Raw genomic sequence first — 25,216 nt, 5'->3', positions numbered from 1 at the left:
TCTGAGAAATCTTTATAAAATTAAGAGTTTAGACAGCTCTGAACCCAAAAGGATGTCCAAACCAGCCCAGTGAATATATATGATACTGAAAAGCAGATTAAGGTTTTGGTGTTGGAGTTGAAGCACAAAACTAGATCTGTACTTTTTAAAAATCTATGACTAGGTAGATACCCGATGTGTGTGTGTGTGTGCGTGTGTGACATTAAACCACCCCCTTTACTTCTCTTCCTTTATCAGGGTTTCATTTTTACACCTACACATAATACTGACTGGTTAGACCCACGGTACAGAAATATCATATGATTAAATCAGAAAAAAGAAGGAAATGGTTTGTTTATTAAAATAGTTTCTTAGACTAAGACTTTCCGCACTGATTCTGGCCTTTCAGATAACATCTGTCTTCTTCTCTCATAATTAAGAAAATGAAAATATAACGACTATAAACAGAATCCCACGAGAACATTTCCTGGCTTATTTTGTGCACCACATTAAGATCATATCACTTGTTTTCGAACATTAGACAAATTATGTTTCAGTGCTAATTCAATCCAGAGCTGTCAGCTAGTTCATCACCTGAGATAAGAGGTTTGCTTTCTTGGTCTGAACAGTGAAACGGGAAGAAAAGACAATAATCTCTTAGAGGGAAGGTTAAATATAGCTTTTTTTAAAACAACAGATTAACGTTGTTACGTTATTGGAAGACGCGGTAGTGTGTATGAGAGTAAAAAAAATCATCGATGTGTTCTAATAATAACAATAATGCGTTTAGAGCTACAATATAATAATAACGTCGTTATTTTAATAAGAATAAACAATATTATGAACCTGGAGGTTCGGCGTGCTTGATGACGACACTCGTTAGACACGCTCCGATTGGTTAGATTTTAACCGGAAGTAGGTTACAACCCACTCTTTTCTCTTTGCTCCGTGGCATTCTGTAACACAACCTACCTACCTACTGCTGCTAGTTTAACACAAAATGCGACAGCTGTAATGAGGGGCAGGAATGGACAAAGCCGGGATTAGGTGAGTGAACGTTTGGGGAGTACTATGGGTAACAGAGAGGCTTTCTAACGGGTAAGAATAAAAACCCGAAAGCGAAGTGAAGCGCGGAACACCGCTAAGCTAGCAGCAGAACTGTAGTCATGTCCGGTTCGAATTTTTTCGAAATAAGGGGATGTGCTGCCTGTAATGTCGCAAATTTCAAAATAATTAAAGGTGCTGAAATTTGCAAATATGCCACAAGGGAAAAAAATCTAATTATCAAAGGTTTTAGGCTAAGAGTTTTTTTTTCTGGAAATATAGCCAACTTTTCTCTGTCGCCATGCCAGTAGCTTAGAGTTTGAAAGTCTCCCATTATTAGCATGACTTGGTTCTGTTGTTTTTCAGGCAGTCTTGTGTTACTTTGTCCTTGACTTAACACCCCCCCCCCCCCCCCCACACACACACACACACACACACGCACACACACACCTTCCAAACTGTTGAACAAGCACTCTCATCAGCACACATCATCAGCAGAACAGTTTTGCGTTAGACATTCTTTGTGTGAGTAGTAAAACTAATATCATAGTTGCGTTTTGCCTTTTAGAATGTTAATAAGAATCATTAATATTTTATATTTCTGTGTTTGGTGTTAAACATTCAAGATCTCATTTTAGAAGAAAGCATTAAGGTTAAAGAAATAAATGTACAAAGAAGTATTTTGACAGCTACGGCTTTTAAAACATCAGCACAAGCTCAGTTCCAGTTCTGGCTGGATTCAGAGCCCTATTTCATTATAGCTGTCTAGAGACTGATTTATATCTGGGTGTGAGAGCCTGAAAACAGGGTTACTTTGTAAGTGTAAGCTTGGAGCTGTGTGACCTTCAAGAACCTGCTGCACATGGTATCTGGTTGACACGATATTAGGCGTGGAAACTCCTGAAGGCTGCCTTTTTTTTTTCTTTCTTTTTTTTAACCAGGGATTCTTGACTGGTGAGCCTTGTGTGACATTTACCAAGCCTGTAATTAAAAAGATAATCACAAATCGGCCTTGAACGCTGTGTGTGTTTCACTTGTTTTGTCCACTTTCATTCCAAGAAGGTACCTCTCAGAATCTGGAGTGTTTGGTCTAGCCCTTTGCACAAAGCTCGTGCATTTATTTTGAAGAGAAAGAGCTACACCGGAAGTCAGTTTGTAGCTAGCTCGCTGTGAAGCTCGCCCACCAGTTTCCTTGTGTGCTGTTGTTTGGCTGAGAGCTAGCTGGCGTGTGTTAGCTGTCCAGGTGTAGCTAATCCCTGCTGTCCCTCCTTCCTCAGGTTTAAACGGAATCTTTGAAGTGAAGAAGTCGGATAAATGTTCAAAAGAAACTTACTGACTGAAGGAAACTGTAGATAGCAGGTTGGTTTATTTGAAAGGTTGCTTAAAGGTAACACATTAAATGTCATTGTATGATTATCTACTGTTTTGTCATCAGTGCTTTTATCTAAAAGTCCCTGTATTGGGATCCTGGATTGTGGCCTTTTTTCTGATTGTGGATTTTTGTGTTTTTAACAGCTGATCGTTTTGTGGATTTATACAGGACCTATGTGTGGAAATACTGATGCATTGGAGCCAAAGAACAAGATCTCTTTATTCCAAAATGATCTACACACCCATGTCTCTAAGATGATGTACAGAAACCTGTTTTAAGTAATGTGAGCAGTCCGGGGCGAAGGGAATGCAGGCTTGTCAGCTATAGCTTTTATGAGAACGTGATGCCCAGGCGGGGATTGCCACTTCAGGGTCGGGTCCGCTGGCTCTTCCTGGGTCTTTTTCTGCTGCTGGTGTTGCTGCTGTTTGCATACCTGCTGGAGTGCACTCCACCAGCAGACGTCAGCCTGATCTTACCAGGGGAGACCTATGGCAAAGAATACTACCAGGCCCTGCTCCAGGAACAGGAGGAGCGCCACCTGAACCGTGCTGCCAGTCTGAAGCGGCAAATTGCCCAGCTTAAGCAGGAATTACAGGAAATGAGCGAGAAGTTGAAAGTTCTCCAAGAGAAAAAAGAGCTTCCAGGAGTTCCGGGTCTGGCTGATAAAGACCAAGAGCCTGGAGATTTGCTGGAGTACTTGCATTCTCAGATCGACAAGGCTGAGGTCAACACTGGAGCTCGCCTTCCAAGCGAGTATGCCTTGGTGCCGTTTGAGAGTTTTACTTCTTCCAAGGTGTACCAGCTGGAAATGGGGCTAACGCGGCACCCAGAGGAGAAACCAGTCCGCAAGGACCGCAGGGATGAGCTGGTGGAGGTCATTGAGGCCGCACTAGACATCATCAACAACCCTGACGAGGAGGATGGTGTGGAGGATGATGTGCCGATGCAGAGGCAAACCTACACAGATGGTCACTTTACTGAAGGTGAGACTCTCAGTTAAATTACAGAGTAAGAGGCAATGACTGTAACCAGTGTTCAAAATGAACCTTTTATTAACAGTTTCCACTCAGTGAATAGACTCGTTGAAAAAAAAAAAATCACCAGGAAAATCTATTTTTAACGATCCAGAATAATAAACTGAGCCTTTGTTCCAAATCTGATTTGGTTAGTACATTTTATTTAGACAAAGGAGCACTGGGTTGCACTGATATACACTATCTGATGAACACTGGCCAATATTGCCTATTGATTGATGTTGGCATATGACAGTTATCAGATTTTGTGAACAGTCTGTATTTAGGAATATAAATGTTGCACTGGTTAAATGTTCAAATTGTGTGAGCTGCAAGACTTTAACTCTTTACCCTCTGAAAGCCTTTGAAGCTCTTTTCTGAACTTGATGCTTTCTGTTATATTTCAGGCTCGCTTATAGAACAAAGTGACTGGGTGTGCATCAGAAGTTAGTGACGATGGTCCCTGACCTTGCAGCTACCTTTGGATAAAACGAGTCAAAATTAAAGCACATCTTTTATTTTCTTTTAGAATATTTATTTTCCCCTTATTCCAGGAAAACAATAAACAACAAAACAAAATCAGCCAAATTGTTACTTTAAACATTGATATTGGGCCAAAATGTCACAATCGGCAAAGGTCCGATTCAAGTTCAGACAGAACAAGCTTGACCTCAAAAGTGATGCGTCAAACGTAAAATACATTTGAAAGTTCATAAGCTGCACTCTCAGCTGCAATGACCCTCCATGACTCCTGCTCCTTGGCTAGTGTATATTGCTTGGTCAGAGTTGTGGTTAGGAGATTACATGAGATAGTTAAGGTTTGACAAAACTGCAGGGGTCAGAGCTAGTCAGATTAAGACTGTGGTGTGCCTTTGCATAGCAAGGATGGGGACAAAAGTTTATGCTACGTGTCTGTGTTTGCGCGTTAGTCATGCGCAGCAGTAGTGCCAAACAGAAATTCTCCTTGAATTTGGCATTTAGTGCCACTTAGTGGATAACTGGTACGTTTTCTCAGCCTGTCTCAGTGTTTTTCAGATTGTCTTCTTTTGGCAGGGCTGTACCGGACAGAGCGAGACAAAGGGACACTTTACGAGCTCTTCTTTGCCAAAGAGGATTCCAGCAGTTTCCGCCACGTCACACTCTTCAGGCCTTTTGGGCCCTTAATGAAAGTCAGGAGCACATCTGTGGAAACATCAGGAATGATTATTAACATCATTGTGCCACTAGCGGGCAGAGCAGAAACTTTCTCACAGTTCTTGCAAAACTTCAGGTGAGAATGAATCTTAAATCCATCCCTCTCCACTAAACATGAGCCAGCACCCTTGGCCTTCATTAGACGTGTTGGCTTTTGTTTCCACCATTGTTGTGGAAAGCACTGCAGCCTTGTGTGTCCTTGTAATCCATTTGAAAAATGCATGTGTTTTTAGGGAGGTGTGCATACAGCATGACAGAAGGGTACATCTCACGGTGGTTTATTTTGGGCAGGAAGGTCTACAGGAGGTGACGTCATCTCTGGAAAAAATGTCGAGGTGAGTCTATTGAACAGAAAGACCTTTTAATAGGCTTGTTAATATGTCATATGAGGCATTTGTTAAAAATCAGGCGTTTTGTTTTACAGGGAGGAGAGCTTCTCCAACTACACTCTCATCCCAGTGGACGAGGAGTTTTCCCGAGGTCGAGGTTTGGATATCGGAGCTCACGCATGGAAGAAAGGCGACGTCTTAATGTTTTTTTGTGATGTGGACATCCATTTTACACTCGAGTTCCTTAACACCTGTCGTCTCCACGCTGCTCCAAGTAGGTTTAATTGGCTCACATTCATTATACTCTTTTAGTGCTCTTGCTCTCAGCCAAAGGTTAATTTGCTTGTTCTGTTTTACAGACAAGAAAGTCTTCTATCCTGTCGTGTTTAGTTTGTACAATCCTGCCATTGTCTACGGAAATTTGGAGCTGGCTCCACCTGTTGAACTCCAGCTGGTAAGAAGTGTAAAGGTTCCCATTCTGACCAACGTGTTAGAAAGCTGGTTTGGTGGTGACCTGTGTGTCAGAGATGACTATCTGTTTTCAAATAGATTCATAAAAAGGATGCTGGATTCTGGAGAGACTTTGGATTTGGAATGACATGCCAGTATCGCTCCGACTTTCTAAATATCGGTAAGCACCAATCATTTGTTTTATTAGACGCGACAGTTGTGCGTAACATGTTTTAAATGGGTCGTATCCCCGCAGGTGGTTTTGATCTTGAAGTCAAAGGTTGGGGGGTGGAAGACGTCCACTTGTACAGGAAGTATCTGCGGAGTGACATGATAGTGATCCGCACGCCTGTGTCGGGTCTGTTCCACCTGTGGCACGAGAAGCAGTGCGCGGACGAGCTGACGCCGGAGCAGTACCGCATGTGCATCCAGTCCAAAGCGATGAACGAGGCCTCCCACTCTCACCTGGGGATGCTGGTTTTCCGCGAGGAGATCGAGGCTCACCTACGCAAGCAGGCCTTCAAGACACAGAGCAAAACAGAGGACTGAGCGAGCCTCTGCGTACCCAGCATCATTTCTACATTAAGACTGCATGGTGCTGATATCGTTAAGGCACTAGAGCGAAGACATGTTTACACGGATCCTTCTGCATTTCACCGCACAGCTGTAGACAAATGAATGTACAAAAATGAACATTAGTCAATGTGAAAGTTCACAACGTGGCAACAAGTGTTACTGAAGAGCTGACGCATAATTAGCAATACTTAACTTGCTGAGGGAAGAACAACAGGTACGTATCTCGTGGATTTAGGTTGACAATATGTTACATGAAATCAAATCAATAGGCATGCGCTTTCTAACTTTGAACTTGACAACTTCTCATTAAGCCACCCTGCCTGCTTCAAACACAGCACCTGACCTGCAGCCAGCCTCTTTAGCACCTTTTACAGCCAAATATGACTTCAGAAAGATTTCAGCTCATTCAGATGATTTCTGGCAGCTGTTGCGTGTTTGGACAGGCTTTTTAAATCAAACTAAAGACACATTAAAGGATAACAAGTTGCATAATTTATTGACAACTGTAAAGATGTTGCACTTTCTCATAGTGAACAAAAGAAGCCAAAAGTTTCAGCTGATCCTCAAACACTTTATAATCTTTCACTCAGTATTTTGGCAGTAGTATATGGAGCCATAATATTCTGTTTCTATTAGAAGTTCTGTGAGACGGGCAGTATGGGTTTTTAAAAAAAAAAGGGAACTTGTGTTTTGTGACAGTGAGTCGCTGTTATCATTCATTTATTGCTGATTGTTTCCAAGTAAAGAGTTCACCTGAAAAGCATGTTGATCAAATGGTTCAAGGACTTGAGCAAAGATCTGCTTACTGCATGCAACACTACAATATCAGGTGTATGTGGACCAGTATTATTGTATAGATAACAATGAGCGTCATTCCCAGCACTACGATTCCCACTTCTTGACTGGGATTGAATGTTACAGTCATGCTTGTAAATATTTTTCTAATATTCCATTGTTTCATACATGTGAGTTAAATATGTGCCTACATGCAGACAGTACTATGAGCCGTATTCACAGCTGCTGGTTTTTATTCCACATAATGTTACAGCTGAACAGTTCATAGGTTAGAGGGGTAATTTTAATGAGGACAGCTGTCTAAAGATTACATAGTGCAGGCAAGAAGTGCTTTTTCTCCCTCACAGAGGAAGCAGGTCTCATCTGGTACTGTAATTATTTTATTATTAATGTTTTTGCAAATATTCCAGCTTTCTGTAGATAGTCTTCGAGTCTCTCCTTACCCTGCAGGAGAAAACATCAGCAGTACACAATCCAAACGAAACACTTGAGCAAGGTGATGATTTATTTTGAGTCTTGCCATGAAATAAAACTTACAGAAGGCTGCATTTGCTTCTGCTCCTTCCTTTCTGCTGTTAGTATTCGATCTGCTGATACATGTTCTTGGGAAACTTGACCCCTCCCCCCATTTCTATAATTTATACTATAAAAATGTAATATCAAACTTGTCAAGTTTCTTTGAATCAACGAGCTCATTTGTATGTTTCTTAATTTAAGACAAATGGCGTAATACAATTGTATTATTCATCTGTATATAATAAACTACATCAATAAAAAAAAAAGGAAAAATAATCAAAATCCCAGTGAAGAAGTAATACATGAAACTAAATGGGACCAAAGCAGACAGGTGTACTCTGTGTATTAATGAGCCATCTGTTCTGGATGGATCCCCATGGTCTTGTAGATCTCTTTGAGAATGAGCAGAGCCGTGTCTTCAGATTGCCTACAAAACAACACAAGTGTTAATACACAGGTTTCAGACAGTCACCGAAGCAGCTTAAAGGACTTCAGACGTCACTCACCATCATTTATATGTGCAGTTTTTATACGCCTCTTTTCCACTAGTACCTACTCGACTCAACTCGATTCTGTTGCAGTCGTTTTCCATTACAATTGAGTACCACCTCCACGTGGGTCATTAAAGCTTTTTGTCAGACTCTGGGACCACAGTGGGGTATTTTTCTCGTTGCCAGGTTTCAAAAATGGTGGTTTGGATTTTTGTGAAGGAGTCACTCTCATGACTCATCGAGTGACACCATCGTCTGGCCTATTGGTGGCATGCAGTCTGATTTCACATTTTCGGATTAACTGTGATCACTTGGAACGCCGGCCGAGCACGTACTAAAGAAGGTAATACCCACCCAGTACCAGGTACTACCACCTAATGAAAAACTATCAAAACTAAGTTGAATCAAGTCGAGCTAAAAAGGTACTGATGGAAACGAGGTAAGAATGTACTGTGAGGAAAGGGCCTAAAAATCAACAATGAATAAAAAAAAAAAAAAAAATCTATACTGCAGAAGAGTAAGTTGTTTTTTTTTTTTGTTTTTTTTTTTTTTTGTTTTTTTTTTTAATGAAACCAAAATAATATGAGGACTTGGTAAATTATTAAGGATCACATATTTGAGAGGCTGAAACCACCAAACCTGTTATTTTTGCACATAGTAAATATTTAAATTATTAATTGATACCAAAAAACATGGACTTAGTTTTCAGTCTGTGTCATTCAGCTGCTTAATACTCAAGTTTCCATTCAAATTGCAACTACAAACAGGTCTTTAATATGAGATTGCTTGTACCAGTAGCAGAGGTGACTCTGGAGGGCAAACAAATACTCGTTGAAACTCTCAATGGGCTTCTCCTGCAGGACGTAGTCGATGCGATTTCCTCCGTTTAACATCCCGATCTTCACCTGAGACTCGTCTTCTTTTTGAAGCTCAGGGTTGTCTGGAATCTTATGCTCTGTGACAAACCAGATCAAAACGGTTGATCTAACAGTACAGAAAATAGTCAAACAAAGACTCACAAGTGAGCCGCACTCACCTTCGTGCACTTGTTGCTTCTCCTCCTCTTCGATCTGATTGGCCACGATGGCCAGCTGGGCCTGAAGTTGGGCATTCGAGGTGTGAGCACGAGCAAAGTCGTTGAGGGTCTGCCAGGCAGTCCTCAGGGAGCTGATGAAACCCTGCTTCAGGTCAGAGCCCATCCTGGTGAGAGACTCCTTTAGCTCTGAAACACACAGAATCACACCTAAGCCCATTTCCGCACAACCAATGAAACCTACATACACTTTAAAAAAAAAAAAAAAAGCAACCACCACGAGAAACTTTATTTTGCTGTCACCTTAATGTTTTTCTGCACAGCCAAGGAAAAAACGAATCAGTTTTATTTGCCACTACGTTGCTTCATGGCAATTGAAGTGCAAGAATAGAGTCTTTGTGCTGTGTAACTGCAGATATTGGGACGCTCCACCCTTAAGCGGCAGAGAGGCCAAAAATACTGAACAGTTTAGCTTAGGCTCAGTAACTAACTCTGTATCTGTCAGCATTCACAGTTAAAACCTGATTATTATTTTTTGTTCCTTTTGCTTGAAACTTAATCTCATATGTGACTACAACAATGACAGCTCTGCTCTGAGTGTTTGGGTCCATACCAAGATGAAGCCTCTTCCGTCCTTTGTGATGTGGGATCAAAACAGGCTTCAAGTCCAGGTCTGGCATTATCATAGGCTCAATCCTGTAAGCCACTGGATCCAGCTAAAAGACATTAGTCTAGTGAATGAAATGCCTGTGCACACCAGAATACTGTACAAATCTGACCCAGAGACAATAAAACATGTTACAAATAGCTATAAATACACAAACACATACTGGATGATAAATATTGAAGAATCCCTTGCATGTGGGCAGCTGGTACGTCTCTTCGATATTCTCAAGTCCTCGTACAGTCAGGAACATGCCGATTGGAGAACCCAAGGCAAAGAAATTCACAGGCTCAAAGTCCAGAGTGTGGTAGATGACAGACACCTGCAAAAAGTTTATTAAATGTCAGCTCTGCTTCAGAATAGCAGCTCATTGTTGCTGAAAGACAGATGTGTTTACCTGCCCCGTTCCAACTTCAAAGTAATTGTAGTCCACATGGACAGAGGAGACTGTGCTGCCCACTGGAAGCTTCTTCACAGTCGGATCAGAGGGAACTTCAGCTGCTGGTGGAGGTGCTGCAGTCTGAGTGACCTCTTTGACCTCTTTTTTGTTATCCTGAGCTGCCTGGCGTGCAGCCTGTGAACATGAAACCATGAGTGGGGCGGGTCCATAATCACAATTTTGCAAGCCTCGCAGATACTCAGCAGACAAACTTACCTGCTTATTCACTCTTTCTTTCACAAATTTGGCAATTTTTTTTCTGGGACCAAGTGGGATACCCATCTCCTTCAGGTCCTCAATTGTGCACATAAGCTAAGAGAATATAAAAGGGTCAGAATAAGATGAATTACATTATATTGCATAAAACCCCCGATGTTCTCAAATGACCTTATACAGTTTACATTTATAACTAGATTTCTTATACTTCTAAAACATATCTCAGCTCCTAGCAGTCTGTAAAATAAAAGGTGGACTGTGTTCTTACAAAAGATTCAATGTCAATCTTCTCCTCATCAAAGGTATTCTTGTATTCAGACAGGCCCAGATGTTCCAGCATAGCAGCAAGATCCTCAAACTCCTCCCCGTCTTCTTTGGGCTGCTCCTCCACAGCTGGAGGGGTGACGGCACTATTTTCCTGTGCAACAGGGGCCGTCACCTGATATGAGAAGCAAAATTTACAATTACATACCGAACCTTTATTCTGAAAATATTCAACTCATTTACAAATAAACGGAAAAGAGCACGGTGTTTGTTTTATTTTTACAGTATATTGTAATTTATTTAAATTAGTCAGGGCGTGACCTGTCTGACTTCTCCGTTAGCAGCGGGCATGGTTGGCATGGCCCCTCCAGGTGAGGCATTCTTCTGATTTGAAAGCAGGTCAAAGAGAATCAAAGAACCTGCAAGGAGAAAAATTAAGTGATGGTGGAAAAAACAGAAAGGTTAGAAGCTGATTAAACATGTTTATTACCTAAGCTGTGTCCTGCCACTGACACTGCTCCTCTGAAGTCCGGGTTCCTCTCCATGAACAGGGCATAGAGTCGGTTAATCTCCTGAGCAACAGTGTCCATGATGGTCTGGCAGTAAGTGGGACTGTTGTAGAAAAGCACATCTAACAAGGTCTCGTTGGTAAAGTGACGTAAACGCCCGGTGCTGGGCAAAGTGATCTTCTTTATCCTCCTGCAAAGATGAACAAGAAATAAGTCTGTTAAGGTCCTGCAAGGATGTCTGGTGAACTGAGGCACCAATTGTCTCCGGCATATAATGACAGTGTCCAATAAATGTTCTGTTTACCCATCTCTGAGTAATGATGAAGGACTTACAGGTGACAAACAATGTCAATTTAAAATAAGAGAGTAAGTCCAGTGTTTCCATCCAGTCAGGAGCTATTTATAATATCACCACATGTGTGTCAGGCCTCTTTGGTGTTAAACCCTTGTCCCCCTCACCTGTCCACCCCTGTGGCATCTCCATGTAGAGCCGTGTGCCACTGCACGGGCAGAAACTCCACTCTGCTGATAGCGTGTTCATCCAGCGATTTCTTAAAATGGCTCTGCAGCAGCTTCAGCGACACATTACGGAAGTCGTCCACTGAAAGCACGACAAAACAGCATTTTTAACGTTTCCTTTGTACACATCGTTACACGACTGCAGTGTGACTGCTCATTACTTCATTACTCACCACACTCAATCATGCTCCGAAATCTCAAGTCACACACGGGGCCAATTCCATGAACCATGAACACAAGATGATCCACCGTTGAGAGCTCACCTGGAAAGAGATGTCTCTAATCTTAAATATGTGCATAAAATGTGAACTACAGTCAGAATGAGGCTGCATTATACTTCACCTAGCACCCAACCAGCTATCAAAAAGTCCTTCTAATGCCTCTGGAATACCTTATCATACTTTTCATTTCCTAAAATTACACTTAGTGGATGATACAAACTGTGTTTACACTTAGAGCAAATTATTTTGAGCACAGCGGAACTTGTCTACCATCAGGCACTTCATCGTGGTCATCATCGATTCCTCTCTTCACCACTCTGGGTCTGGTCTGCCCGTCCTGAGTTGTGCCCCACTCATCTGGTACGCAGGAGGGCTGAAACTGCACTATGACCTACAAAGGCAAACAGATCAATGCTCGTGAACTATAAAGCTAATTACATCATCAGACCGCTACAGCACATTAATCAAACAGGGGTTTACCTTTGGGTTGTGCATCACAATGGTTTCCCCTGATGGGAACTCCAGCCTGCGGTGCCACTGGTTGGTAGACACAGCTTTCTTATATTCAGCCTAGAGATGATGCAATAATACAATATTATAATTTCCTTTTACAACAGTGCAGCCTAAACTAAATCAATAAAGAACAATGCAGAGGGTATAAAAAACAGTATTTTTGAGACAAACCTCGAGCTTATCGCTGAACTCCTCAGAGTAAGGAATAAAGCGACTATCTGTATCTCCTTTGTAGAACCAGGTGCAGCGTCGGACCTCTGTAGGCTCCTCCTCCCAGTACACTGCAGTCCGCATGCGGTCATAAAGCTGCACGTCATACCTCCCTCCGTCTGTGCGTATGATCACACTTTCTGGATCTGGTTGAACTGAAAGAATGAAGAAAAAAAAAACAAAAAAAACTTCACTGTGCAGTTCAGGTCAAAATTAGATTCTCAGGAAGACAAATTTGCACGTGTCTTGTCGTACCAGAGTTGTACGTCTCCTCAAGCTGAAGGGAGTCAAAGATACTGAAAGGAAGCCAGACGCTTTTTGACTCCACCTGCTTGCAGTAGAACCAGTGAGGCTGAACTGGCTCATAGACGTTGTAGTTGTACGGCATCATGGGAACAGCAGGAACGACGGCTCCAGCTGTGGTGGCTGGAAGTGGAGGTGGAGGGCCCTGAATCTGCGTGGGAGGAGGCTGAAGAGAGAAAGATGTGATTTAACTTCCCAAATAAGTTAATAAACCCTTTGATCAACAACACCGGTGTGACACTCACCTTTGTATACATGGGTCCTGATGGGGGGAACGTTTGCGGTGGCGAGCTGACCAAGTAGGGATTCTGCTGTGGCGTGTGTGTTGGCGGCATGATTTCCGGAGCTGGAATATAAGGACTAGCTCTGCTGCTGGTGGGGGTGTGTCTGTACGGGTTGTGGCTCTGCGGCTGCATCTGGGGAGGCGGTGGGGTCATTGTGGTAGGGGGAGGAGTGTGACGCCCCATGGGGCTCTGGTAAACTGCACTACCAAACATCGAAGGAGAAGGGTTCATTTGTGAGCTGGCAGGTGGGGGTTGTGGTGGAACCATGCTGACACTGCTGGGAACAGAAACGTGTCCCGTTGTGGTCGGGGCTGCAGACAGCACTGGCGGGGGGCATGGAGAATGCCCTATTGATGCAAATGGGTCAGTACTGGTTATGGGACTGGAGAAGTAGCTGAATGTAGACGGGGCATGTCCATTCCCAGATGTCTGACCTACAAAGCTGTCTTCTTCTCCAACATCAGTGGAGTCATCTACTGCACACCGACATGGAGAATAAAAGTGTAACACATGTTTTAGTATCTATGCAAAAACATCTGACACACATTAAATCACAGAGATAGAGAATATGTGCTCAGAGCTGTAGCTTTCTACTGTTTAGTCCTTAAAGTATAAAAAGAGGAAACATGTTTATCAGGCGCTTGTTCAGCAGAATGTCGCATCATTAAATCCCTGTAACAGGACGTTATCTTTCCATTTAACTCAGAACACTGTTTTGCCTGTGACCCTGAAACATACGTGCAAAATAAAACATCACACAGCTGCCAGTCTGACCACAACACATCGCTGTCAGTTAGCCTAACCTTACGCCTGATAAACGCTTCCCTACTCGGACAAGGTTTCTTTCTCTTTCTGTTACTTTTACACTCAGTAAGCCCCGATAGCGATACGGGAACCCAATCTGCTAACTAGCTTAGCTTGCTAACGAACCCGCAAATGTTTGGACATTTCCTCAGTCGGCATCTCGTCTCACCTCCTGACAGCACCGCCGGACCAGTGGCCTGACTCACTGGCATGAAAGGCAAATTGAAGTTAAACTCTGGAGCGGCGCTGAATAGTAAATTTGCACTGGTGTTTGGAGCATTATTATTTTTTCTATCTGCCATTTTCCCCGAGAATTACACGTAGCCACTACCGGAGCAGGCAGACAGGACACGCTCAGTTCTCCAATGAGCGTTTTTGTTTTTTTCACTGCGCTTGCAGATTTTGCTGAGCTATAAAGCATTAACCGGAGATTGCACGACTACAAGCGGCGTAGCACATATTATTCAGATCTACTAAAATCACGCAGGCAATTTCGCCACAGTTCTTTTGTTGGAGCTACAACAAACACTCTCGCTCACCACTGCCACCTATAGACCAGGATGATTACTTACACTGTAATATTGGATCTTTTAAATAAAAAACAATAAACTGTATCTTTAAAAAATAGAAGTAGCTCTATATTAAAGACTATTTCTTTACTTTTCTTCACTAGAGCAGGAATTTAAAGTCAAACGAAAAACACCCAGCCTATCCTGAAGGAGAGTTATGACGCACCTCCGTGCTCCGGTTGGTCCCCGTACCCAAAACAAACCCACTACGCTCTCCGTCTGGTGACGCAAATTTCCCGCCCTTCACTTCAGCGATCCTGTGTATGGGGAAAGTCAACAAACTGGTATTTTCACTGTGATTCTTCTTTGATATATTTTCTAATCTCCGGACCTTTATCACCATCTAAGCCATGCCTTCCACACATGACTGGATTAACGACCCCGTTGGTGTTGTTGAGGGGATGTTTGGTAAGACACCGGAACTTCACTCAGTAGGGCTAACGCGTGAACCTAGCTAGTTAGCTCTCTGACTACGTACCATGCCAACTTTGCACATTGCAGGTGGCTGTGTGTTTTCTTTTTTCTTTCTCTTCGAAAAAGCAAATGACTTACACTTGTCTTACACTTTTTCGTGTAGTTACTGTACACACGCCACTGCCACACATCAAGACGGAGACGGATTTTAAAGAATAAGCGGAAAAATCCACATATTCCTTAAAATCTTAAAGGACTGACATTTACGTGTCACTGGTGGGGGCGGTTATATTTAAGATTAATAAAAGTTGCTTATATCTTTTAGACATGTTGTATCATGTAATTCTAGTAACTCTTTTATCTATTTTCCTTCCAAACCCCCACATTATAACAGGGTTTCTCTTTACCCTGTCTCACTTCTTTGCTCAACATATTACATTTATACACTTACTAGTCACTTCATTAGGTACATCTGTTGAATTCTTCAATAAGACATATTTAATCTCTCTAATATATGCAGTTCCATGGCAACAACTCAGTGCATTTAACCACGCAGACATGGGCAAGACGACCGAGCATGAGAATTGGATGAAATGTGTTTTTAATTGACTTTGAATGTGGTATAGTTGTTGGTGCCAGACAAGCTGCTTTGAGTATTTCAAAAACTGCTGATATACTGGGATTTTCCCCCATAACCATCTCTTCGGCTTACAGAAAATTGGTCAGAAGAAGAGAAAATATCCAGTGAGGACCAGTTGTCTGGTGGAAATGCCTTGATGATGTTAGAGATCAGAGGACAATGGTTTGTCTGCTTTGAGCTGATAGGAACGCAACAAAGTAACTCGAATGACTACTTGTTAGACCCAGGATATGCAGAAGAGCATCTGTAAATGTGCAACATGTCAAAACGTGAGGCAGATGTGCTACAGCAGCAGAACACTTGATTTCTGCTGCAGAATTTGGATGGTAGGATCAACATTTGGCATAAACAACATGAAAGCATGGCTGCGTTCTGCCTTGCATCACCAATTCAGGTTGCTGGTGGTGTAATGATGTGTGAGGGATATCTTATTGTCACACTTTAGGCCCCTTAGTACCAGCTGAGCATCATTTAAAAACCACAACCAAACTGAGGGTTGTTTCTGACCATGTCTATTCCCTTTATGTCCACAGTGTGGGGGCGACCGTGGCTCAAGAGTTGGCAGTTTGTCTTGTAATTGGAAGCTTGCTGGTTCGAGCCCCGGCTTGGACAGTCTGGGTCGTTGTGTCCTTGGGCAAGACACTTCACCCGTTGCCTGGTGGCGGTCAGAGGGCCTGGTGGCGCCAGTGTCTGGCAGCCTCGCCTCTGTCAGTGCACCCCAGGCTGTGGCTACAATGTAGCTTGCCATCACCAGTGTGTGAATGGGTGGATGACTGAATGTAGGGGTCCATAGGGACTAAGTAAAGCGCTATACAAATACAGGCCATTTACAGTGTACATCAGCCTGTGTGGAACGGGAGATTCACATCATGGCTGACAAGTCTGCAGCAACTGTGTGATGCTGTCACGTCAATATTGACCAGGATCTTCAAGGAATCTTTCCACCACTTTGAATCAGTGACATAAAAAATTAAGACAGTTTTGAACGCAAACAAGTGGGAGGAGCACCTTTGATCTTTGCGAGGATGTACTTTGAAAATGCCTGGTTGGGGGACAGGTTGGGGGACTGGTCTGTGGTGGTAGTGGAGCTTCCATGATTGCTCACACCAGAGGGCGCTTTCCATAGTGAGACAGAACATCTTTATCTAATGCAGCCCAGCTAAGCTAATTTTGCTCTACAACAACCATTTATCCAACTTTGAGTTTTGATTTGCCAATAAAATTATGCCTTCTTGATATTTCAGCCGCTTCCCAGAGTAATCCAAGCTCTGGCTGGGAGGCGAGAGCCGTGGAGTTCTTCAAAGATCGACTGAAAGAGAAGGACGCTCACACCTTGGTAATACAAATTACACTTTCAACAAAAACATGTGCATGAATGACAGGCTCCTAATTTGTTTCTGCACACTTTGATGCAGGTCCCATCTCTCAACGACATCCCCATGCATTACCTGAAGCCCAACAGCCTCGTGAAATTTCGCTGTTTCATCCAAGACATGTTTGATCCAGAGTTCTACATGGGAGTCTATGAGACTGTCGATCCAGCCACACAGGCTAAAGTACGCACTTCTTTATCCTCTCGCCTGCTGTTATTGGTACGAGTGCAGCCCTTTGATAATCTCTTAGCTGTTTTCATCTTTCATCCTCTTTTTCTGTCTATTCTTTCACAGACGTTGCGATGTGGGAAGTATAAAGACGTGACAGAATGCGGGGTGAGTCTCTTCAAAGACTCATTCGCTGTAGATGGCTCATTTTAGCTCCAACTTGGTTGTTAACGGGTGTTTCATCTGCAGGTGGATTTTAACTCTAAAAACACAGTAACTGCAGAGCGACAGACTTTCTACTGTGTGCCAATCCCCGGAGAAAACCCCTGGGTCAAAGAGATATCCTCAGCTTGCAAAAGACCACATAGAATCGCTCTTTACGCAGCTGGCATTCGTGAAATGTGCATTTATATCTTGTGATCTGCTGCTCCGAGTTGTCCTTAACTCTGTTGCACAGATATGCCAACAGCAGCCAAGCAAGAGTGGTGCCTTCCACCTCGTACGTGCCAAGCAGACAGAAACGAAGCTACGAGGAAGACGACGACATGGACACGCAGCCACAGAAGCAGAGGGAAGCGCACGCTGGTACGAGTGTTCAGAATCGGCATTCGTTCGATAAAGTCAAATTTACTGTTGGTCAGAATAAGAGTGTTAGCATAAGGTCCAACTTATAGCTGCTCTTGATCAGTTACATTATATCATTTTATTGTGTCATTACTGTCATTTTTGAAACGCTTTGATCACTTTGTGGATCCGTCCTTGCCTTGTGAGCATCGTCTAGACTCCTTTTTTCCTTGCATTATTGTGCAAATAGAAATAACTTGTGCTTTATAAAAGAAAATAGCATGTTTAGAAAGGCTATGTTGAAAATCCTGTTTAAAAAGCACTTTTGACAACGGTTTTATTTTTCCTTGCTGCAGGTCCTCAGAGTCCCACAGAACATCACGGCAACGGCGACTGTAAGCGGCAGGAGACAGAAGCTCCCTCCAGCCAGATGACATCTGCCTCCCACCTCGACCTCAACTTCCCCCTGCCGGGAGAGAAAGGCCCTTCCTGCCTAGTCAAGGTGCGCTGTGTCAGTTTATTCCTCTTCCAGTACTGAACCGTTTTGAACAAAGAGGTGATTTTAGAGACGATACAGCTATCATGAGGAGAGTTTTAGGACACATGCTATAATGTGCGTATCATTGGCAGGTCTATGAGGACTGGGACAGCTTCAAACTTAACGACATGCTTGAGGTCTACGGGATCCTCTCCGTCAGTCCCGCTCTCAGCGCCTTAGCCGACGAGAAGTAAGACACGTACTTTGATTTTCCTCCCTGCCCTGCTCGGTTTGTTTCTCATTGTTGACGTTTCCATACAGAGACGCCTCTTCAAACCTGCTGGATCCCACGGAGTCCATGGAGACGGCAGAGGAGCAGAGGGTGCACTGCCCGCCAGCCTCGCTCGTTCCACGCCTCCACATGCTCTACGCCAAGCAGCTGCAGCACAACAACCCCCTGCTGCCCTCTGCCGCCACCTCGGAGGACAACAGTGCTTGTAAGGACAAACAGTAGAGTAGTAGGCCTCCAAGTTTCTTCATTCTTTTTCCTCGTGTATGTTACATGCCAATCACACAGCCAGTAAGCATCCAGGAAAATATTTCATAATCCTGCTACAAAAATAAGTATCGCAGCAGGGTTTTTTTTTTTCACAGATTTTAATGAGATAGCTGAATGTAATCTTATTTACATAACATTCTGCTAAATAAGCCTGAGTACTGGGGTTGTCTAGATTTCACTTGACGACTTGAAGAAGAGACACTTTTGGCAAGTTTGACTTCATTCCTCCGGAGGGATGAAGTCAAACTTTATTAAAAAAACATTAAGTAAACAACCCGATGCTTCCAGCACTGCAGACAAATCAGTTATTAATGCTGAATCAATGTGGGCGACACGTTTAAACTGCTTTGACTACATAAATATTATTTGCGGTGACTGTGCAATACTTTAGTGATACAGAGCTTCTTCAGCCGCCCTCGGTGCTGGAGGAAGCATGAGAACCCTTCAGTTCTGTGCACTTTTAGCACTGTTGCCGCACAGCAAAAAGAGCCTGGGGTCAAATCTAACACTCAGGATATTCTCCGTGTAGCTCAGTGGGCTCTTTCCGGTATTCCTGCTTTCTCTCACAGTCCAAAGACGGGCTCCTTAGGTTAACTGGCGATTCTAAATTGGTGTGAGGAGTGGATTAGGGGTGGGTTCTGATTATCGATTTATCGATTAAAATCGATTCTAGCTTGGATAACGTAAAATTGATTCATTAAAATCCTGAATCGATTTTAAAATGTAAATATATTTTGCCCGAAACGCCAGAATCTCAGGTTAAACCTCACAAAATTACAACAACCACCAAACAGCTAAAACAGTAAATGAGAGCAGGTACATGGATTCTGCACAAAGACGTAAACAAAGCGCGGACCCGCCGACGGATCAGAATCAGTGAGATGTCGCCTTTCTTACCCGACGGCACGGACACGGTCGGGGCTGACAGCTCGCTGATTCTGATGTTTCGCCAGGTCTGCGCTTTGTGTTTACGTCCTTTTTGCACTAGATTCTGAAGCTGCAGGTTTTATTTCTCTCCAAACAATATTGAGTGAACCAGCAGCAAAAGAAGATCCAAACTACGCTTCACATAAACATCATCATGAATTCACTCTTAGTTTTGCTATTTTGCTTCCACCAGGATAAAATCACATCTCTCTCTCTCTCTCTGTTCTTCAAAAACAGTTTCCCGTCTAAAAATCTGTTTTCTTCATTACAACATGCCGGCCGCTGTTTTTTTTTCCTTTTACTTACTTCCGAAAAGAAAGCCTAATTTCTGCCGTTCAATACGCTACTGAACAAATTTAAACGTCTTAAAATTAGCCGTGTCTCTAATAAAACCGCTGTAACTTTGCTTCACTTCAGCAGTATCAGGTAACGTTCATAGGTTGACTTTCTTTCGTTTTTTAACTACTGCAGAATATTTTTAAGGTTACCTGTTATAAAATCCCAGGCCAGGAAAGTCGCCTTCATGTTTTTCTGAGTTTTATCCTCAGCTACTTTGACACAAATGCATCTGCTGTGATGCTTACACCTTTGATAAAGTCTCGCAAGTGTCAGCTTTCTTTTTATAGATATAAAAATATGGAAATGTACTGATACGTGATCAGAATTATAATATTTCTGACTGAGGCAAAATTCGCCCGATTCGAATCGAATCGATTCCAGAAATCAGTGACGATGCCCAGCCCTAGAGTGGATGTAAGAGTGAAAGGGGGTCTCTGTGTATCTGTGTGTTAGCCCTAAAACAGTGCCGACCTGTCCAGGGTGACCCCGGTCTTCCTCTGTGATTTTGCTAAAATAAAATCACACTGATTACGGGTAGTCTGTAGATATGTGGACGTTTTGTTTTGTAGTTGTTTTCCATATTGGTTAAAGTTTAGCGCTAGCCCAGTAAAAGTCACAGAGAGCTGAAAACGCACCGCTCCTTCGACTCTAGTTGTCAAAGCCCGAAACAGATTCGCAGAGTCCTTCTCATGATTCCATTAGGTTTTAGTAAAACATTAACAAGAGCTGAAGTTTAGTTTCTGTAGCATCAAACATTTACCCATGAGTGTTCCCATATGAGAGATTTGTGCACATTTAAGCATGTGATGCACAGCAGTAACTCATTCATTTGGTTGCTTATGATAAATGGACATTTCTGACAGGATTACTGTGTACTTTACTTCCGACAGCTGAGTTTTCACACTGTCTTAATTTATAACACACCATTTAAAAACAGTCTGAGGTGTTTACTAAAGTGTGCATGGATATCAAGGAAGTCGCTTCAGTAATTATCAAAGAAGATAACGGGACAGATGTACTGTCAGATCTCATTAATAAATAATATCGCTTAAGCAGGGCGACTTGTTCCATCAGTGTTGTAGGAATGTTTAATGAAGTGTGAGAAGTATTGAAATCAAGCAGGAAAACAATCCCATTAAACTGAAGTTCATTTGCCTTGAAAAGCTTTCTAATAAGAGGAACAATGCAGCGACTGGTTCAGACTGGAGCTGAGTTGATTCTTTGTCCTTTCTTCCTCAGTTTTAGCTTCGACCCTGAGCGAGATGCCCTCTGTCAGAGAAGAGCTTCTGGCATACTTGACTCATGTCCTCCTGGGTGATGCTCTTGCAGCCGAGTACCTCATTCTGCATCTCATTTCTAACGTGTACGTAAAGTTCAGTATGTGAGCTTCCTGATTATTATTTTTTTTGTAATTTTTTATTTGATGGTTTCAAACTAACGCCAGCACACTTTTATTTTTCTTGTAGGTACGTGAGACGGGACGTCCTCCCGCTGGGCAAGTTTACCTTGAACATGAGTGGCTGTCCTACTGTTGCCTCGTACACTGAGCGCCTTTATCAGATCATCCAGCAGCTCGTGCCTTCTGTGAGTTATCAGCGCAATCGGTCGCAGGTACTGCTTGGTTTATATCTGGATGAACTGAGACACACTCAACATTGTTTCCCCTGCAGTCACACTACCTGGGCATGAGCCTCCAGAACATGAACCAGATACGGTTGGTGCCTAAGAAGGACTATGTGGCAAACCGGCTGGTGAGCGGCGCCCTGCAGCTGGCCAAAAACACTTCCCTCTACCTAGATGAAACGCAGCTGGAGCAGGGACAGCTGGACACAACAGGTGGGTCTTCTAGAAGACCACAAGAGGTCGACAGCGAGGACTCAAACGCCACCATTTTTCCTGTCCTTGTGACTGAACTGGGTTGGATCTGTTACTCTGTTGTGTTTGTTGCTGCAGGTGTGCGTAACGTCACGGCCTTGGGGAACCTGATCTCGTGGCAGAAGGTTGATTATGACTTTAACTACCATCAGATGGAATTCCCCTGCAATATTAACGTGCTCATCGCGTCAGAGGGCCGCTCGCTGCTGCCGGTAAGAACGCAGTGAAAGCTCACTCCCACCCATCGCAGATCCCTCCCAGCACCCTCGCCTCGCTCCCCACCCCCGGCTACGGCTAGGGGAGGGGTTCGGTTTCCTCCGGTGTCTCACGAAGCAGAGCCGTGTCAGACACTGGTGGTTGTTTCCAGCCGGCGTCACGCTGTCGTCTCAGCTGACATCGGTCGGCCGCAGCCAGCCCTTCAAGCCGGCGGCTTTAACCAGAGTCTCGCTGTGTTGCGAACAGCCTGAGGAATGTGCTGTGCGCTATTTCTGTGTGCTGGTCTAATGGGTTGCCATGGTGGCAGCTGTGTGCCACGGGAACAATCCCGGGAGAGGCGTCAGGCTCGGCCTGCTATTAGGCGAGCAGTGAAGGGCAGCATGCTGTAAACAACTCCCACGGTTCATTAGAAGTCACAATGGTTACATGGTTGTGTTTACTGTTTACAGCGAGCAGCTATTGGCTGATTAGAAGCTGGAGGCTCGGCTCGATCAGATGCTTAACCGTCACCAAGGCTTTGATCCTGTCTGCCGTGCTCTGAAGTTTTGATAATATGCCAAAGTAGGCGGGCATGCAGCACACAGGGAAACTTTTGCATAGCAACACCTAGTAAAAAAGACATCCTTTCTGGATATGGACTTCCTCTATGGCACACAATCAATATTATTCTTTATCTCCACAGTCTGACTGTCAGATACACCTGCAGACTCAGGTCGCTCCATCCCACCTGGAGGAGTATCTCAGCACCATGCACATGCTTTCTCAGGCCTCATCACAGCTCAACAAGTTCAGAATCTACCTGAGTGTGGCTCGGCTGCTTGACTACAGCATCTCAGATGAAGTGACAAAGGTGAGACAAGCTCTTATACTTATACAGTGAGTTGAGTTTCAGCTAGTATGGTAGCTGTTTCTTCATGTACCCAGTCTGTTTGAGCAGCTCTTTTTATAAGTTTGCATGCAAGAATTAAGTGTCTCCTTTTCCTCCTGCACTCAGTCAGTTGAAGATGACTTTGTAGACATGAGGAAGGATGACCCCCAGAGTATATCTGCCGAGGACCTGCACAGGATGCTCGTTGTGGCGAGGTGGGTTGTGATTTATATAACTGCCTTTATGTAGCATTTAATTAATTTTCATTCATGAGAATAATAACAGCCCCTAAGGCACTTTAGAGTGTTAAGCAATAAGCTATAATCAAAACTGAAAGCACCATAAACAGGCTGATGATAGCTTCACGCCTCAGCGCAGCCAATTTCTTTTTTTTTGAACTCGCTCGTACATCTCATAGATCGTCTCAGACTGGCAGCTTATTAAAACTGAGATGTGGCTCTCTGCGAATCTGTCCGTAGGTTGTTGTCTCTGAGCCAGGGTCAGACCTCGCTGTCCAGAGACAGCTGGCTCCGAGCCAAACACATCGAGGCGCTGCGGAGGAGCCGGATGGAGCAGCACAAGTGTGTCAACGGCAACGAGCCGTGATCAGAGGCAAATGACATGACTTGTTTGCTTTTTTTCCCCATTTGATATCTAAACAGTTTGTAATAAAGATGTTTTCATTTGCCACATAGTTCAGGTATTCACTTTTTTTTTTTTTTTTTACTGTGCTGAGCTACATATAAGATTTAGATACTGTTGTATGTACACTAACATCGCAGTTTATCATCACACTGAAGTACTGCCTTAAATTCAAAGTCTCTTGTGGGGTTCACACCAGAGGTTAAGCTCTACTAGACAGAAAGGTCTGTTTACAGGAAAAAAAATAATTTCTATCTTCAAAAAAAAAAAAAAAAAAAAAAGTAAATAAAGGAACAAGATCTGGATCACTGTTTGTCCTGGTGCATTTTTCTTCCTGGGTTAGTATACTGTGCTGTGCTGTTAATACATTTGACAGTAAACATGCAGCAATCTTTTAGTCACTTTTTATTCCAATGAAATATCTGCCTAAACAAGTGTACAGTGCACCCTGTTATCAAGTAACACACCCAAAGAAGGTAAGAATAAATAGGATACTTTTAATATACAATACAATCTCAGTACACTGTGGAAAACGCTGACAGCCAGTTGGTAAGGATATGAACACAGACATCCAGATGAAACCATGTTAACGCAGGAAAAATGTGCTTAAACAGTGCAAATCAAATGCTTGGAGAGCTCCAGCCACAATGGGAGTGGGCAACCACCAGACGATAAATCAAGAGGTGACCGCAAAAGCACTTGGTGTGAAAAAACGGAAGGAAAGACCAAACTTTTAGCCAGCAAATACAGGATTGACTAGAACAGGCGACATTTGCATATAAAAAGCAAGACACCGACACTCTAGCACTGTGGACTCTTTCAGGAATGTGGAGGATTAAGTTTCCTTCTAGGCTTGAGAGCTGCCCCAGTGTTTGCAATCCTGAATGAAGTTTAAAAACACCGCTTACCCTCTGTGTTAAAACCTCACAGCTATTACCTTGAAGCTTTGGCAGCACCACACACACATAAACACACCATCAGCAGCACCTAGAAAAGCAGCCGAGTCTCATTTATAATCAGACAAAATATACAAGTGTCCCGCATCTTATCTGCTGGTGAGCAAGCCGAATGCAGAAAGGAGAAAAAAAAAAAAAAAAAAACAGGCAAAGGTAACACAAAATATGTGACAGTTTATCTTGGGATATCTCAGCTCAGAGCAAGCCAGATTCATATCACAGTCGGACACCAGCAGGACAGGGCAGCTGTGATTTATTATAATTTCTTCTGGTGTCTATAACAAGATCCTGTGGTAGATTTGTTTTTTTTAACAACAAATTAACTTAAAAAAAAAAAAAAAACATGTAAACTTTGTTACAGTGTACACTTCCATATTATAAATAACTGGGATCTCAAAGGCAAGCGGTCCTAAACACCAGCAGCAACAGGATGCTCCGATTTACAGATTCACTGTAAACCACAAACACAACAAAAAAAATACTAATTCTAAAACCTGCCCATTCCCACAGAGAATGAATGTGCCATTATCACAGTGAGATATCCCAACATAAAAAGCTCCGATGACATGCACCAACCCTGAATATCTTTTATACAGTACACAAAATGTAACATGTAAGACTTAAAAAGGTAGATTTTGCCATAAATACCTGATATACATAATCCCACTTTAGTTCCCTATTAAGGCAAATATGCTTTAAGTTTGGGGAGTGCATAAAGCGTCAGTGTTTCTCGTAACTGCGTGGGTGCAGTTGCATATATACCTACTATATGCAACTCGCCTGTCTTTGTCAAACATGCAGTTTTCAATGTATAACGCAAGCTAAGGATTTAGCTCAAATAAACCCTCATCGTGTAGGTAATTATTATAACCATTACCAGAATAGTTATT

At 43.0% G+C, this 25,216-nt stretch overlaps 3 protein-coding genes across 6 annotated transcripts; 2 read left to right on the top strand and 1 right to left on the bottom strand.

Moving 5' to 3' along the window:
• Window positions 1-945: 945 nt before the first annotated feature.
• csgalnact2 (chondroitin sulfate N-acetylgalactosaminyltransferase 2) lies at window positions 946-6,358 on the top strand. The gene is made up of 9 exons (XM_085369508.1): window positions 946-1,026; window positions 2,301-2,382; window positions 2,539-3,378; window positions 4,462-4,678; window positions 4,836-4,937; window positions 5,027-5,205; window positions 5,291-5,385; window positions 5,481-5,562; window positions 5,638-6,358. Exons 3-9 carry the CDS (start codon window positions 2,739-2,741, stop codon window positions 5,928-5,930), a joined length of 1,608 nt encoding a protein of 535 aa, XP_085225634.1. The 5' UTR covers window positions 946-1,026; window positions 2,301-2,382; window positions 2,539-2,738; the 3' UTR covers window positions 5,931-6,358.
• Window positions 6,359-7,557: 1,199 nt separating this feature from the next.
• sec23ip (SEC23 interacting protein) lies at window positions 7,558-14,077 on the bottom strand. 4 transcript variants are annotated; one of them, XM_085369506.1, is made up of 18 exons: window positions 13,908-14,077; window positions 12,896-13,410; window positions 12,603-12,816; window positions 12,309-12,502; window positions 12,105-12,194; window positions 11,895-12,015; window positions 11,577-11,666; window positions 11,344-11,485; window positions 10,866-11,074; window positions 10,697-10,794; window positions 10,380-10,550; window positions 10,112-10,207; window positions 9,854-10,030; window positions 9,623-9,778; window positions 9,406-9,508; window positions 8,796-8,981; window positions 8,552-8,714; window positions 7,558-7,695 (listed from the first exon to the last, which is right to left on the bottom strand). In XM_085369506.1, exons 1-18 carry the CDS (start codon window positions 14,038-14,040, stop codon window positions 7,614-7,616), a joined length of 2,940 nt encoding a protein of 979 aa, XP_085225632.1. In that variant the 5' UTR covers window positions 14,041-14,077; the 3' UTR covers window positions 7,558-7,613. The 4 variants fall into 4 exon arrangements, with proteins under 4 accessions (XP_085225632.1, XP_085225633.1, XP_085225630.1 ...); XM_085369507.1 differs by having other exon boundaries at window positions 12,896-13,407; XM_085369504.1 differs by having other exon boundaries at window positions 8,552-8,981.
• Window positions 14,078-14,569: 492 nt separating this feature from the next.
• mcmbp (minichromosome maintenance complex binding protein) lies at window positions 14,570-23,422 on the top strand. The gene is made up of 16 exons (XM_085369503.1): window positions 14,570-14,715; window positions 16,606-16,697; window positions 16,777-16,917; window positions 17,029-17,070; window positions 17,152-17,241; window positions 17,358-17,487; window positions 17,823-17,968; window positions 18,097-18,194; window positions 18,266-18,441; window positions 21,009-21,132; window positions 21,236-21,353; window positions 21,440-21,605; window positions 21,723-21,856; window positions 22,543-22,710; window positions 22,855-22,943; window positions 23,208-23,422. The coding sequence occupies exons 1-16, from the start codon at window positions 14,658-14,660 to the stop codon at window positions 23,332-23,334; spliced, it is 1,899 nt and encodes a 632-aa protein (XP_085225629.1). The 5' UTR covers window positions 14,570-14,657; the 3' UTR covers window positions 23,335-23,422.
• The last annotated feature ends 1,794 nt before the right edge of the window (window positions 23,423-25,216 follow it).

The sequence above is a fragment of the Diplotaxodon limnothrissa genome, linkage group LG13 (assembly GCF_057381915.1).
Source record: "Diplotaxodon limnothrissa isolate DT_005_m linkage group LG13, D_limnothrissa_male_GT1.1, whole genome shotgun sequence".
In the NCBI taxonomy this organism is placed as follows: domain Eukaryota; kingdom Metazoa; phylum Chordata; class Actinopteri; order Cichliformes; family Cichlidae; genus Diplotaxodon; species Diplotaxodon limnothrissa.
The sequence above is the reverse complement of the archived record's forward strand: the minus strand, read 5'-3'. Positions and strand labels throughout refer to the sequence as shown.

Bases quoted from the DNA above. Each gene is read 5' to 3' on its own strand.
- csgalnact2 (XM_085369508.1), top strand. From the start codon at position 2,739: ATGCCCAGGCGGGGATTGCCACTTCAGGGTCGGGTCCGCTGGCTCTTC. The intron at 4,679-4,835 runs GTGAGAATGAAT...ATGTGTTTTTAG, and splicing joins CAGTTCTTGCAAAACTTCAG to GGAGGTGTGCATACAGCATG. The intron at 5,563-5,637 runs GTAAGCACCAAT...GTATCCCCGCAG, and splicing joins CTCCGACTTTCTAAATATCG to GTGGTTTTGATCTTGAAGTC.
- mcmbp (XM_085369503.1), top strand. From the start codon at position 14,658: ATGCCTTCCACACATGACTGGATTAACGACCCCGTTGGTGTTGTTGAG. The intron at 17,488-17,822 runs GTACGAGTGTTC...TCCTTGCTGCAG, and splicing joins GCAGAGGGAAGCGCACGCTG to GTCCTCAGAGTCCCACAGAA. The intron at 18,195-18,265 runs GTAAGACACGTA...GTTTCCATACAG, and splicing joins AGCGCCTTAGCCGACGAGAA to AGACGCCTCTTCAAACCTGC.
- sec23ip (XM_085369504.1), bottom strand. From the start codon at position 14,040: ATGGCAGATAGAAAAAATAATAATGCTCCAAACACCAGTGCAAATTTA. The intron at 12,195-12,308 runs GTTTGTCTCAAA...CATCATCTCTAG, and splicing joins AGTTCAGCGATAAGCTCGAG to GCTGAATATAAGAAAGCTGT. The intron at 10,208-10,379 runs GTAAGAACACAG...ATATTCTCTTAG, and splicing joins AGATTGACATTGAATCTTTT to CTTATGTGCACAATTGAGGA.